Source organism: Anomalospiza imberbis, chromosome 15 (genome assembly GCF_031753505.1).
Source record: "Anomalospiza imberbis isolate Cuckoo-Finch-1a 21T00152 chromosome 15, ASM3175350v1, whole genome shotgun sequence".
NCBI classification, from domain to species: domain Eukaryota; kingdom Metazoa; phylum Chordata; class Aves; order Passeriformes; family Viduidae; genus Anomalospiza; species Anomalospiza imberbis.
In genome coordinates this window covers 14,613,554-14,628,067 of record NC_089695.1, presented here as the reverse complement: position 1 = coordinate 14,628,067, position 14,514 = coordinate 14,613,554, and the positions used below count along the sequence as shown (strand labels likewise).

Below are 14,514 nucleotides of genomic sequence, written 5' to 3'. Positions count from 1 at the left end.
GAACACTCAGTTCATCCCTAAAAAAAATTGAGAGCATCCAGGAATGAGAATTCTCTTGTTTCTGCAACCTGTTATGATTGAGTACTAAGGAATGCCTTTCTGGGGGTCTTTCTTCCCTCTAGTTGTGCCATCAAGTCCAACAATGGCCTCCTCCACTAGCCTCCCCTCCAACTGTAGCAGCTCCTCTGGGATTTTCTCCTTCTCACCAGCCAACATGGTCTCAGCGGTGAAACAGAAGAGTGCGTTTGCGCCTGTCGTGAGACCCCAAACCTCCCCCCCTCCCACCTGCACCAGCACCAATGGCAATAGCCTGCAAGGTAGGTGGAACCACAGGAGGTGGCTGCTCCCAGCCGTGCCTCCGAGCTGCCCCAGGGGAGCCAAGGCAATGGGGGATCCCTGGTGGGCTCTGTCCTAAAGTTTTAAAGTGTACAAAGTAACTGACTGCACCCCCAGCCCACCTTGTAGCCTGCAGGTGTTTGGCAACCACCCAATCTCTAACCCAACTAATACTGCTGAATTGAGAGGCTGTGTCTTTTAAAGCACGGACCTACTGTTTTGATAAACACAAGTAATATTTCAGCTTACTAATACCGTCCTTTTTCTTTCTTTCCTCTCTTATTCCCTGTTGTCGTCCTTTATCAGACCAGTCTTTTGTGGACTCTAGCAAGTACTCCACTGCAGGGTCTCTCCAGGGGCTGGCCTTCTCCTGAAGTACGTCACTCAATCTTCCCTTCCTTTTTGTCCTTTGTGATAGTACACTTGTGCAGAAATCCTACTGAGAGCAAACAGAGCGTTACGGAGCTTGGCACAAACCTTCCCTTTCATAAACAGGAGATGCATTACAAACTAACAGCAGCGTTTTCTACTTTAACTCACACCAGGGTGAACATTAATTTCCACTGATTAATGTACTCCTGTGCCAATTAATTCCAGAAAAGGCACAGGGCCTTTTGGAAAGCCTATTGAACTGCTGGTATCAAGGGGCTGCTCCTTTTCTGCATCCCTTCCCCTCTCATTACAAGTTCTCCAGCATTAGTATCTAAATCTGTTGAAGGGTTGATGCAGGCGAGGCAGTGACAGAGAAAATCTTGTCAAACTGAGGGTGCTGCAAAGCTCAGCACTGCCCATCTCATTGTTTGGCTGAGTCTGTTTTACAACACTGTGCCTAAACCTCCCGGTGTGGTTCCCTCACTGCACATCACTGTGCTGAGAGAGGAATTTTCATGCTTGCTTAGATCCAGGGGCTTCCTTAAGCAGATGCGGCCAGCTGCCTCCAGATGCCAGAGGTGGGAAATATTCCATGGTGTGCATTGGTTCTTCCTCCAGACCTGAGATTTGTTTCCTTTCCATGAGCCTGTGCAAATTATCCAAAGGGCATTGAGTGAGGAATAAAATCTATCCTTTTTTAAGCCAGGTTCAGAAGGAGGTGTGCAGAGCAGGATGGTTTCACAAGCTCCACATGTCATTCAGCCTCTGGAAAGAGGAACACTGGGCTTGAAGACAAAATGCTGACAGCACCATTAGTGGCCAAAACAAAATCTATATGCAAGCAGAATGGAAGGAATTCATTCATAAAAGCTTGGATCTATTGTGCCTGAAGGAAAGCATTGTCCTTGGTGCTTGTTACACTGGTGAACTGGGAGGAGGACTCCTTCAAGGTGCACACACACACAGAAAAACTGTGCAGAAACTGTGAATTGACTAGGAACTAATAAGCAGATCTTGGGTACCTTCAGTTAGGACTTTATTAGAAATACAAACTGTCAGGAATTAGACAACATGACATTTTCAGGTAAACTACAGCATTTAGGAGATTTAGTTTTGAACATTTAAAAGAATGGGCAGTGCTGGCATGCTTCAAGTTTTAAAAGAAACAGCTAATAATATTTCCCTCCTGAAATAAAAAAAAAAAAAACCAAAAAAAAAAAAAATTTAAAAAAATAGCAAGCTTTTGAACATGTTAACATTGTTTTCATCTCTTCACCTTGTCCCATCTTGTTGTAGATTGACAGAAAAAACAAGTAACAGGAGAAAGCTTTTTCAGGCACTCTTTCTCCTTTCACAAGACACAGAATTCTCAGATTCCATGTATTCAGTTAGGAAAAGCAATTATGGAATGAGCTGAGAGCACTGGACACAACTGGAGCTGATTGCCTCCTCATTATGTCACCTCCACATCTGCAATGCCCAGAAACCACCCAGATCTGAGCATTGCCCCTAATTTTTGTTTAGCAATTCATTTTTCATAATAGGAATGAGACACCAAGGGATGGTTCATTTCTAGGTCATCACTGAACTTCTTGGTGCGTTAAAGACACACAGCCTTTGGTCCCGTGCCTCCTGACACCACCTGAGGTTTGCAATAATCACTCAGAGATGCACTGCCTGTTGTGCCTTAATGCTTAAATAAACAACTATGTATAAGGAGGCTGTCTTATCTCTCTTGGGCTTCTGGATATATCAGAAAGCAATCAAGCTTTCCTTATGTAGCTTAGATATCAGCAAAACTCACTAAAACAGCAGCCAGGCTTATCTGTTATTCTCTTTGCCATGCAATTTTGTAAAAACCCAAATACATTATTTCTGTAATTTGCTGACAGCAAATACAAATTAGTATGTGATAGAAGAAATAAAGGCCATTGGTGGGAGCTTTTCTATTCTCTGCCCTCTCTTTTTGGAGGTGGTGTGATCTCATACCTGCACTGTTTCCCACTGATATCTCTGTTTTCAGGATCAATAACAGGCTACAGCTGGGAGAATTTGCATGACTAGATGTAGCACTTATGGAATAAAAGTGGAGTGATCTAAATGAAGACTTGGAAAGAATGGAAATATCAAAGCTTTTAGGCAGAAAAGATATCATTTGCCTTGTAATTTAATTCAGAATTTCAGAGCTCTTCAAAAACAATGATGCTTTGAAAAAAGGAGCTAAGATCTGCCTCTGTGCCATTTGTTTCAAACAGCAGAAGGTACATGGCTGATCTGTAACCACAGGGAAATGTCTAAATCATGAAGGGAGGAATTGCAATTGTCTCACCTTCTTTGGGCTCCTGCCCAGGGGAGATAGCTGTCCTGTCCCAAGAGACACAATTCTTGACCAATTATCGATGAAATTGATTTGCTTCTGATGAATCTTTGAGTGTTCAAGTAATATCGTGACGTTCTCTGAAGAAAAGATTCTTTTTCTAAAAGAAAGCAACACCTCGTCCTAAAGAGTCCTCTATGCTTCTCACCTAAGTGTCTTCCTGTAGGACTTAAAGCAACTTAACTCACCTTTCCATCCCTTTTATCCTCACTTACTCCTTGAAGAACCCTCATGCGGGGGGGCACAATCAGTACAGTGATTCCACACGATAAATTCCAATAATTGAAATGCTGTTACAACGTGCCACCTCTGAGGGTGGCCTGTTGCAAACATGTTGGATGTGTTTTGCATTCTCTCCTTCTCCCCTCATTTTATTTCATTTAATCAGTGCAGTTTACTCGAGCTGTTCTCCCCTTGCTGATTAGACTTGTAATTCTTGCACATATGGTGGTGTTTGTGGAGAAAACATTTCCCTCCTCTCCCCCTCCAACCCCAAATCTGTGAGTCTTTTACTTTGGCTCTGTTCTTATCAAATAATTGCAGCTGTAATTAAAGCACAATGAATCAGCACCAGTCACAAGGTTGAGCCCTTCCTTAAGAAATGACATGTCCAGATGTCTGGAATGGCAGGCAGCTTTTAAATCATGTGCCTGGAAAGTGCTGCCAACCTGAAGGCGAATCTGTTTTCTACCTTTGGCAAATAACTGTACAACTGGCATTTTAGAGACACGTTGTTTTTACAGTTCCCATCATCAACTTCCATGGCTACCCCCTGTAATGATGTGCCTGCTCACTGTGTGTCACTGGGACACTTGGGATGTCTGCTCTGAGACCCCTGTAAATAGAGAGAGATGGAGCTGGAGGTCAACTTATGTGCAAAACTGTCCCTGTTGAATTTTCATAAATATCTGTCTGCTAAGAGAGGTGGTGGTTTCATAGAAAATGAGGTAGGAAGCATAAAAAAGAAATGCTGATGATTCAACTTAGCCAGCAAAAGAGAAAACATCCTGAATTAACATTCACCTATGACTCACCTGATGGAGTTGGTGGTGTCTGCTACAAGTGCAGTAAGAAAGATGCTGGCCTGCTAACCCAGGAGTTGAGCATGTATTTCAATTTCAAAATTGGATTTGAGAGTTTAAGCCCTTTTCTGAGCTCCTGGAAAGGCATACATAAGTCCCAGGGGCGAGCGCTGACCTTTGGGAGGACTGGCACAGGGGAGTGACCCGTGCCAGAGTGCCACTGAAGGGACACCCCTGCAGGGCTGGGCCAGGGGGACTCCAGCTGTTCTCCCTAATTTGGTGGGAATACCTGCTTTGCTTTTAAAAGAGTAACAGAAAGTATGGCAATGGCTGGGTGGAGCCAAAGCTTCCTCAGCATTTGGGGATTTTGAAACTAAAAGCAGAAAAATAAGTTGGGGTCTGATACTGATATGGAGGAAGGACAGTTTTTCTACAAGAAAATCAGTCATTTCAGCAAAGTCACTTTCCATTTGAATCATTTTCCAGTCAAAAGGAAACTTTTCATTATTCTTGTGTACATAGTTGTCTCTTATGAGTGATGCATATAAATTTAACTCAAAATACATCTGATTACATTGCTAGTAAATGTTTAAAGCTCTGAGGATTTTAAAAGTTGCTTAATAATGCAGAAAATTAACTTTTCCCCTCTCTCTCTCCCTCTCTCTCTCCCCTCCCTTTCCTTCCAACAGCTATATCTGGCATGGTTGTTCCCCCCATGTGAAAGAATTGCCTTGAAGAATTTTATTAATGAAGAGGTTGAATTCTGCTTCAGAGAGAATCTGATACAAGTCCCAGAGTGGAACTTTTTACTCAGGCCTTTTTAAAAATAAAAAAGAAATAAAGAAGGATCTTACAATAACTGCAGATTTTTAAACAAAAGAAAAATCACCATCCTTGCAAATACTGAAATTAACAATCCACAATTGCAAGGTGTTGATTCAAGTTGTCCATCCCAAATACCTGGGAGATATATTTATTGTATGTTGATAAAAAAATCCACTTTTTTTCTTTGGGGGGGGGGCTTGCTTTTATTTCCGTCTGGATTTTTGTGGGTTTTTTTTTTTAAGGCTTGATTTAACTCAACACCATTTGTCTTTTATAAATCATACAATTACACAAGGGACACTAGAGATGGAACTCCACATTTTTAATTTATGGATTTATTTTTTTTTTTTAAAGCTGTGTAAAGAAGAATAAAGTGGTGTCATTTACATACAAGCCTGTATGGGACAGAATAGAAGTGCCAGTTAGTTTTTCATAGAAGAATTATGGCCATTTAATTAAGGGTCGGCTCATATATGTTGCTTATCCAGTGGTGACTTGCTGATAAGAAGCATTTTTAATGTTCTGATTAAACAGATATCACTCCCTAGAAAGCTGATATTTTTGGATTATGAGGGCGGGGTGAGGGGTGGGATTAGTAACCTCTGTCTTTATCAGGCTGAGAAATTGTGTAATAACACAACAGGAGAAGTTCATCCCAGAACACCAGGTTGGAAGGGGACCTTCAGGTCCAACTTTTCTTGGCCAAAAGCTGGTGAAAGGGAAGGTCAAGGTGGAAACATCAAAAATGTTTCCTCTGGAAGTGCAAACCCAGTGCCCGTAGACGCAAAGCCAGACCTGCTGGAGGAGGTGAGCACGGACCCCTCTCTTTTGGGGTGATATCTCAGACTCCCCAAACGCTCCCTTCCCCGGGCACAGCCTCACCGGGCTCTGCCCTGTGGGTTTGGCACGGGGGGCACAGACTGGGCCACACCTGGGGGGCTCCCAGCGTGGCCCCTCTCCCCTGCCCTGCTGGTCCTGCTGGGGCAGGATGGGCTCAGCAGCAGCCCCCTGCCCTGCTGGTCCTGCTGGGGCAGGATGGGCTCAGCCTCGGTGGGGGTTTGACCCTCCCCACCCCGGACCTCTCCTGGCCCAGCTCCCACTGGCACCGTTCCTGTATCAGCCGACCCTCCCAGTTCGTACCACGCTCTATCCAGGACAGGGAACTGCTTTTGAGTAGTGCAACTTGAGTTTGGGGTGGGGGTTTCAAATCCAAACCATAGCTTCTGTTTTACGACAAAAAATTTTGCTATCATTATCTGGGAAGTGTTCTTAAAAATTATTAGTCAAAGAGGCAGCAAAGCTCTGAAGATGCATTACCTGATATTTTTTCTTTGCTGTTGTGTTTTGTATGTAGTTATAAATACTGTAGATTTTTTGTGATTTTTTGCCAAAGTTGTTGTTCTATTTATACATTTTAATGTCTTAAGACAGTTTTTCAATATCACAAAAAAAAAAAAATTACTGCATATTTTGCAAAAAGAGCTCACTACCTTTAGCTTGCACATACTTGCAAATTAATTAAAGAAAAAAAAAGCTTTTTGTTTCTGTTTTTTTGTTTGTTTGTTTTACGGGGGATTTTGTAAAATATCCATATAAATAATGTATTTATCTTTGGAATTTGTACATTGCTTTTTGTCCCCCACAAGTTTATTTTATTGTGTATGTTTGCTATGTGAAAAGTGCTGATTTGTTTGGTCATTCACCGTTGTATTAGCTGTTTAAATGTGATTTTAATACATTTCATTTATAGGGTTGTTTTTTTTAGTATTGTTTAAAACCATGCTTCCATTTTTTTTTAATTTCCACCCAAAAGCCATTGTCTATTTTTGTATTATTTGTAAGTTAAGAAGTTTTTTCCAATATATGGCAAAAAGTAGCATATTATTCTTGTAGCATTTAGTTATGTAGATTTTAAAAAAAAATGTATCCTTTGCTTTTGAGGCTTAACAAAAACTAATGCTGTTTTACTCTATTAATATGCATGGGATTTCTCCTCTTTGGAGTGACGCATTTTTGTGCATTAAATATGGGGAGAAACTTCATAGAACTCAATGAAAATACTTTCTTTCTTAAGTCTGCTTGTATATTTCTCTGTCTTTCACATAAATATAAACCAGCAGATTGGATGCCTTAACAATGCAAATCATATTCATTTCACTTGTACATTGTACTGTGCACCAGAACTGTCAATCATCACTAACATTCTAAGAAAAAAAAAAAGGAATTGAAAAGCACAAAAGAACTGTTTTGTTACCTTAAAACAATATAACTTTTTTCTAGTCGAGCAAGAAATCATTTACAACGATGCTGCAACTGTGCATGCTTCCTGTATGAATTTTGCAATGGTTTTCACTAGAATGTCACAGTGTGATCTTTGGGGGGAAGGGAAAGAAAAGCAGGATTTTTTTTTTTTTTTCATGGTGAGAAAATAAAAGAAGAGAAAACTGGAAAAAATGTGAGAGACATCAGTTTATTGCTTCTCTGTATTCCAAGTGATTATTCTAATTCACATAATAAGCAACAGCACGACAATGTAATCAAATTTAAAGCCATATTTTGTCCAGTGACACCGTCAATTACTCTTGTAGAGCTCCACTCAGTCCTAGCAGTTCTGACACCACTTTAGCCACGTTTGTAGTCTCTACTCCAGTGTCCAAAGAGCCTTTGACAATGTGCATAATTCCATTCTTTTGCAGCTATTTATCGTGACCTAATGAATGGGAATTTGTCAAAAATCTCCCCTGCACCACCCTTTGTCTTTTACAAAGTAAAAGATGCAGCTGTTTACAGAATATGGCTTTAAGCGGAAACATTCAGATTTCAGTTTTAACAAGGTGAAGCTTCACAATGACTGGATTGCATAAAGTAATGCCTATTTCCTCACAGTTGTACTAGGATGCAGCTAAAATGAAGTCATCTCTGAAACTACTAACCTTTCACCTTCTTATCTAAATCTTTTTGAATAGACACACACACTGTACAGTTCTATTGTTAGAGAAACTAACTACTGTAGAGATTGTTATAATTTTTTTGCAGAAATTCAAGCTGTAAAAACTTTTCAACTTTCACAATATTTAATTAAAGTTACTTCCTGTCTGTGAATACAGCTCCTAGTTGTGTGTTTATTTTTCTGCCTCTGCTAGTCAGTAGATGAGAAAAAAAAAAAAAAGAATATAGAAGCCAGAGGCTACTGATTTGTCTTCCTGAAATTAAGGAGACAGAAATTCATGGAATTACACAGTGAAACATGGTGCACTGAAATGCCTTTCCCTCTGTCTCGAGTGGATTTCAAAGGATCCTCACTTGGAATGCTGAATGTTCATCCTGTTAATCTTATTATTTCCATTGTTTCAGAGTATTGTTTGCACATAGGACCAACATATTTTTTCTAGTGGATTTCAGGGGCATATTTATCTTTAGGTGCACAGTTGCAAGAGCTGTCTCTCTCTAAACACAGTGATCATGGAGCACCAGGCACATCCCACCCTGTGCCAGAGACCCAGGGAGTTGGGAGTTTTTATCTGGGTATTGTTTCAGTCGATGGCAGCACATCCATGTGTCCAGTGACTGCTCAGGGCCAGCTCCAGGAACTGCATCTGCCTGTGCTGATCTTCTTGACCATGGAGGAGGCTCCTACAAAGGGTTTCCATTCTTCTACCCTTCCTAAATGACAAATCCATCAGCTGCTACATTGGTTCCAGGCATTCTGTTTCACTCTGAACCCCTCTGACAGGAGGCATTTTACCTCTGGCATATGGAGGGCTGACACGCTGGCACTTAATTTCTCTGTCACACAGAGAAAGCACCAGACCTAATGCAAGGCTCCCAGGAAGGAATAGGAATGCTGGGTGTTTCAGTTTAAATTAAAATTTACTTTAAAAAAATGAAGTTGCTAAAACATAAGCAGCTGGAATTGGCTTCTTGCAAAGTGAAGTGTTGGGTATCTCTTAAATATGAGCAGATCCACTCCAGTAGTTGTTAGAGAAAGGAGAGATGTTGGCAAAGTCAGACCCCAAATGTGTTTATTCTGTCAGCACAAGAGATCTGGTTTTTCTGTCTGAGATAACTCTCCTGGTTCTCTTTCAAATGGTGTGAATATTGGCAGCTCTCACCGCAGCTGAGGGCTCTGTGAGTGCTCAGGTCACTACAAAGATGTTGGGACAGTGTATCTGAAAAGCAAGCAGGCTGAGGGATGAAATTCAGGATGTAGTGTAACCTGTAATAGGTACAGCAGAACAAGAGTTCTGCTTCAGCCTTTTGGATCCAGAGACAATGGATTTATTTAAAATTTAAATCGTGTCATATTTCACAAGAAAGGGGGGTTAGGATGTCAGGAGGCTGCTGAGCTCAGAGGTTGGGGAGTCTGCTGGGCAGCCCCAGTGGTGTCTGACAGTCCAAACTGAGCTCAGCTCGGGGGCAGTACTGTGACAGAGGTTCTGGTGCCAGAAGAAAACCCTCTGAAGCCCAGAGCATGAGGACCAAGTGCAGGGTGCACATCCAGGTGTGGCTGAGTGAGACGTGGCCCATGGTGGGTCCTGTGCCCAAAGGGAGGGCCCTGTCATCTGCCATCACACAGGGAGACGTGACATCAGGTGTATAATGATGTGCCTGACTGCTACCCCCTGACCTAGTGGCTTCTTTCAATTTTTATTCACTCTAGAAGTCATTTTGACCTAATGGTCTGCCCTGGCAGTGGGGCTGACTGTAATTTTGTGTGGGCATGTCTCTAATTTTTTATTAAGGAAACCTTGGCAAGACGAGATGCCTTCACTGTTAGTTTCCTGGCCGTGTCTGTGTGTCTGCTTATTCCCTTTAGAGTCTCTAGGCTCTTGCCGCGGCCGTGTTGTGTAATCATTTATGTAACTCTGCTTAGCACCACAGCCCCTGTATCTTCTGTCATTGCATGAGGCAGCTGAAGACACATTTGATCTTATTCCCTTGATTTCCTGAGCTCCTTCCTGTTTACTGCCCCTTGTTCCCCAGTCCTTGCAAATATTCACGTTGTGCTGCTGTGCTACAGATGGGTTGCAGCCTCCCACAGAGTCCCTGGCCCCCAACTCCTTCAATTCCACGGACAGAGGTTTTTGGAAATGCTTCAGCAAAAACCACATTCCCCATCCACAGCAACATTACAGAAGCTTCACTTGCTACTTGCTTCTTCTCCCTTCACAAACACAGTTATCACTGTACTAATAAAAATGTGCAGATCCTAACAGTCAACATTTCAAGCTCACTAAATACAAAAAGGTCACATCTCAGAGGTGCTGAGCACCTGACACTGAGTTTCCTGATACTTGGTCAGCTGCTCACTGCCTCCTTGTCCACTCACCAGCTGTACTCACTCCTTCCTGTCGTTTGCCACCTCCTGCCTGTCCCAGCACCATTGTCTCCATGAAACAATGACTGATTCGGGCCCCATTTGACATCTCTGTTTCCTCTACACTTCCCAGCAGGTGCTGGCTCTGGCACTCCTTTTCCCCAGCATCTAATGCTGATATTTCAGTAGCAGAGTTCAGGTCAATACCAGATAAATAAGTAATAGCTCCAACTCCACAGCCCTCTTCATTCTTCCTCCCCTTGGTGCCCTTGAGGATAGAGCTAGACCAGAACTTATGGCACTGCTCCAACGTGATTGGCAGGCCATGAGATAGAGCACACATCTTACAAAACTTTAATAAAGTAATTCCAGGACATGAATGCCAGTGACTACCCAGGTCACAGCCAAACAGCAGGGACTGCAGTTCTAGGTGGCTTTTTAAAATGTGGGCCTACAACAGGAATAGTAATTTCAGTGGCCTAACACAAATTTTCCCCCTTATTTTCAAAGAAAAGCCCAAACTTCATCACTAATGTGTATGTACACATGAAGAACTCAATGAAAAAAATTATTTAGATGATGATTTAATGCTTTCCTGAAACATGTCATAAACTCTGTTCTATATGGGCCAGTCCAACTTAATTTGCTTTGTATAAGGGAATGAAATGGTTCCCTTTTTTTTCATTAAATAATATGAATCCCTAATTTTCCTACATTCATTCATGTCAAAATGTATCTTGTACTGTAAGCCCTTACAAAAGATTTAGCAGGTTTACAAGAGAGTCTCACCAAGCCGTGGTGATTCACTGCAGCCTGGCCACTCTCAGCCAAGTGCATGAAAAAGGGAAGGGCTGATGATGTTGTAGGTCTGTACAAGCTCTCAAGGGGCTCAGTTATCTGGTTGAGAATAACTCAGGATAAATTCACCACTGAGGATGCCTCTTTGGCTCCCTGTAGGGGGGCAGCAGCTCAGGGCAGACCTTAGCACAGGAGGCACAAAAATGCAGCCGTGTTTGTGCCCCTGCCTGTGCTCAGGTGGGAAACTCTGAGAGCCATGGGAAGCAAGGCCTGAGGTGACCCTGGTCATAAAACTTGACTTTTCTGCAGAGTCCAGAGGAAAAGGGAGCACAAAAATTTAATGTCCACTCTGTGCCAGACCCACACTGTGCCCCCCAGCTTTGCCCACTGTCTCCCTGCCCACCAGCCCTGCCAGAGAGGGCTCTGCCTTCTGCCCCTTTTCCACGGAGCTTTGCTCACACTGCTCGCCCAGCCTGCCCCAGGCACTGCCTCACTCCCCCACCACACCACCATTAACTTTGCCTTCAACCTCTGCTGCATCATTGCCTTCTCCTGAGGGTTCCCTATTTATGTAGAGGAGAAAATGCTGTTGCTGGGACTGGAAATATTTTGTTACCTTTTTCTGCTTAAGTGCGAGGCATTTTTATCTGTGATCTCTGGAGACTTATGCTACAGTGGGACTGATTTTATCCACTTACTCAATGCACTTTAGTTCAATAATGATTACAGAACTTCTACATAATATATTAGGTATAGCTGATTTCCCAGCGTTTGTAGCCCTCCATCTCCCCAAGCATTTAAAAAGGAATCTCTCTGTGATAGGGATGTTATGAATGATACACTCCTCAACAGTCATGATGTAAAAGTAAGAGCAGCAGTGGGCCAGGAAGGCAGAGGCAGGCACTGGGCTGGAAAATGCCAAAGCCTGTGGATAATGCAAGCCAAGAGCAATGACTTGCTCTGTTCATTTTATCACTGCTCATTGGTGTATCAGCAGCACTTGCAATCTAGTTCAGGCAACCCAAAACTCTCTCTCCATCTCCTTAACACAGTCTGAGACTTTTGGCAATTCACTGGCTCCGCTGCAGGGCTGGGTTGGCCTGGTCTCTTCTCACTCACCCTCTATTTTTTTTTTTAAGTACAACTTGAGCTTTTCAGCTTGCCCAGCCATGGGTTTAGCAGTCATGAGTGGCCCTGTCTCTGCCAGCACTGTCAGCCCTAGAGGACTGCAGAAAGCCTGTACATTTGTTTTCTTCAATAGCAGAAATGTTTGTGGTCACAGCCCCCTGCACACCTGAGGGTACACCATGTGCTCAGACCTGGTTCTCAGCTTTCTTCAGCCTGAAAGGCTTTCTAGGCATATTTCCCCACCACAGAGATTGGAATACTTCTCCATTCTCTGCTATCCCAGATGTTAATAATCCTCTGCCTGTGTGTTCTCCACCTGCCCTCCCTGGCCTGGCTGCTCAGCACCCTGATGGCAGAGGGCATCCAGCTCCTCTCCATAAAGCCCAATCCTGGCTCATTCAAAGCCCATTCATTTGCCCCAGGGAGTTTTCTACACTGGATCGACCACCTTGAGCCACCTTGCTCATCTTACTGTCGTCAGCCTCCCCAGCCGGTGGTGATGGTGCTCTTTTTTCCTAAATAAAATAAATAAAAAAAAAAGATTACCCTGTTTTAATAAATTTTCTGGTAATACCTTCATTTCAGTGACACTTTTGGGCAGCGAGTTCCACAGGTTCATTGCTGGAGTTTCTCCTTGTGCAGTGGGGCTGCAGCAGACCCTCGGGGATGGGGACGGGGTGGCTGGGAATGCTCCTGCCCCTGGCCCAGAGGGGCAGCTCAGGGCAGCTCCCATCACTGCCTCAGCCCCTGACTGACGGCAGGAAACAGCAGCAGGAAAGTTGCTACCAGCTAACAGCTGTTTCAACAGTTCTAATCACAGGGCGAGCTGCGAGATAAATAAATAAATAAAGCCCATGAAGTGACAAAACAAATGGCCTGGTATTGGAGACAGATTTGAAGCTTCTGGCTGCCTTTGCAGGAGAGCAGCCTGTGAGATCTCACCCTCCCTCCCCCAAATAATTAATTTATCACTTAGCAGCGCTGTGGCTCTGCAGAAGGCGCTTGGAGATGGCGTTTGAAGGTGAACTCCAGCCCTCTGGAGGGGCCCCTGGGGCTGGGCAAAGAGGCAGCTGAGTTCTGGAGCCTACAGGTGATGGCAGAGGGATTTATATCAACCTGCTCCAGCTACCATGAGCCAGCACGAGCTATTTTGTTCTGCCATCACAAATCACTGTTATGCCCTTTCTGCCTTAAACACTATGGATCAGCTATAACAACACTTGATATTTATTTTATTTCAACTATCACTCTGATTTGTCAGGTGTATTTTTTATGCACAGCAGGTGTACCTTAATGGGGTTAGGGAATAAACAGCAAATTGATGGGCTTACACACCCATTAGCTAATGGGTTACTAAGCAAAAGGGACTCTGTTTAACCCCACTGCACTTAGCCCACTGCTAGGAGGAATGTTAAAGACTATAAGCTAACACTCAAATGTCTCTCTGTGGACCCAGGGGAAGAGAGCTCAAACTTTAATGCATCACTTTTGATAGGCAGGTGAATGAATGTGGCTATCATTATGCAATCACACAGCTGTGGAACTATTTATCAGCTACACATCATGCCCCGTGAACCCTGCGTGCTCCTGTCCCACTGCACTGCCAGCCTGTCCCTGTGGGGCACAGAGAGGCTTAAGCAGGGTGAATCCCCCCCAGACAGGTGCTTCCCACATCCCATTGCATGGCACATGCAGAAAACACAGAGCTGCCACTGGGACCCCAGCACTACACACCTTGTTCTGAGCTTTTTTTGTGCAAAGGCCTTGTGTCAACACCAGCTTTAATCAGTTATTTCAAGATAGATGTGCCTCGTTAGCATCAGAACAATGCAATTACTTCCCCTCCTCCCCTCTCTCCAAATCCCGGGGTTTTATTGGCCTATTAATGGTTTGATTTGTTGTTGGTAGAAACAAGAAGGATTCCAACTCATTGATCATATTATCCTACAGATATCCAGCAGAATAAATAAATGGGATAATAAAACTCAAACCACCCGCTCAAAGGTTACATTTTCTCAATCCTTTAGTGTTCTGCATCATAGTTTATGTTCCCTTTCAACCACAAATACACCGTTCAGTGCAGTACATGACAGTCAAAAAAGGCCTGCAATGTTAAAGGTTATATTTGCAATCTTTTGCCATCTTTCTCACGTGGAAACAAGTCATGCTGATCCTGCTGTCCACAAATGCAATAAGGAACAACCCTCTGACACAGGTGGTATAATCAAAAGCCAATTCAAAAGGAGCCTTCTGTAAATATCAACTGGATCCAGGCATATGCATGCTTGGCTTGAAGCACCAGGAGAGTCCTGCTGACTTCAATGGGGTGGCTCCTGCCT

At 43.3% G+C, this 14,514-nt stretch overlaps 1 protein-coding gene and 1 long non-coding RNA gene across 10 annotated transcripts in view; one reads left to right on the top strand and one right to left on the bottom strand.

Annotated features, from left to right (window-relative positions):
- EBF1 (EBF transcription factor 1) overlaps nt 1-5,483 on the top strand; it is a 267,442-nt gene extending 261,959 nt beyond the window's left edge. For 5 of the 9 annotated variants that reach the window (XM_068206044.1, XM_068206042.1, XM_068206041.1 and 2 more), the window contains exons 15-17: nt 123-317; nt 643-711; nt 4,797-5,483. In XM_068206044.1, coding sequence (XP_068062145.1) covers nt 123-317; nt 643-710 — 263 coding nt within the window. In that variant the 3' untranslated portion in view covers nt 711; nt 4,797-5,483. The remainder of the gene's footprint in view (nt 1-122; nt 318-642; nt 712-4,796) is intronic. The other 4 variants (XM_068206047.1, XM_068206048.1, XM_068206046.1 and 1 more) reach the window with 1 other exon arrangement.
- Nucleotides 5,484-13,386: 7,903 nt separating this feature from the next.
- The window catches only part of LOC137483156 (uncharacterized), a 110,547-nt gene continuing 109,419 nt past the window's right edge, over nt 13,387-14,514 (bottom strand). Inside the window, exon 4 of the long non-coding RNA XR_011004375.1 lies at nt 13,387-14,512. This is a non-coding gene — a long non-coding RNA (uncharacterized lncRNA). The remainder of the gene's footprint in view (nt 14,513-14,514) is intronic.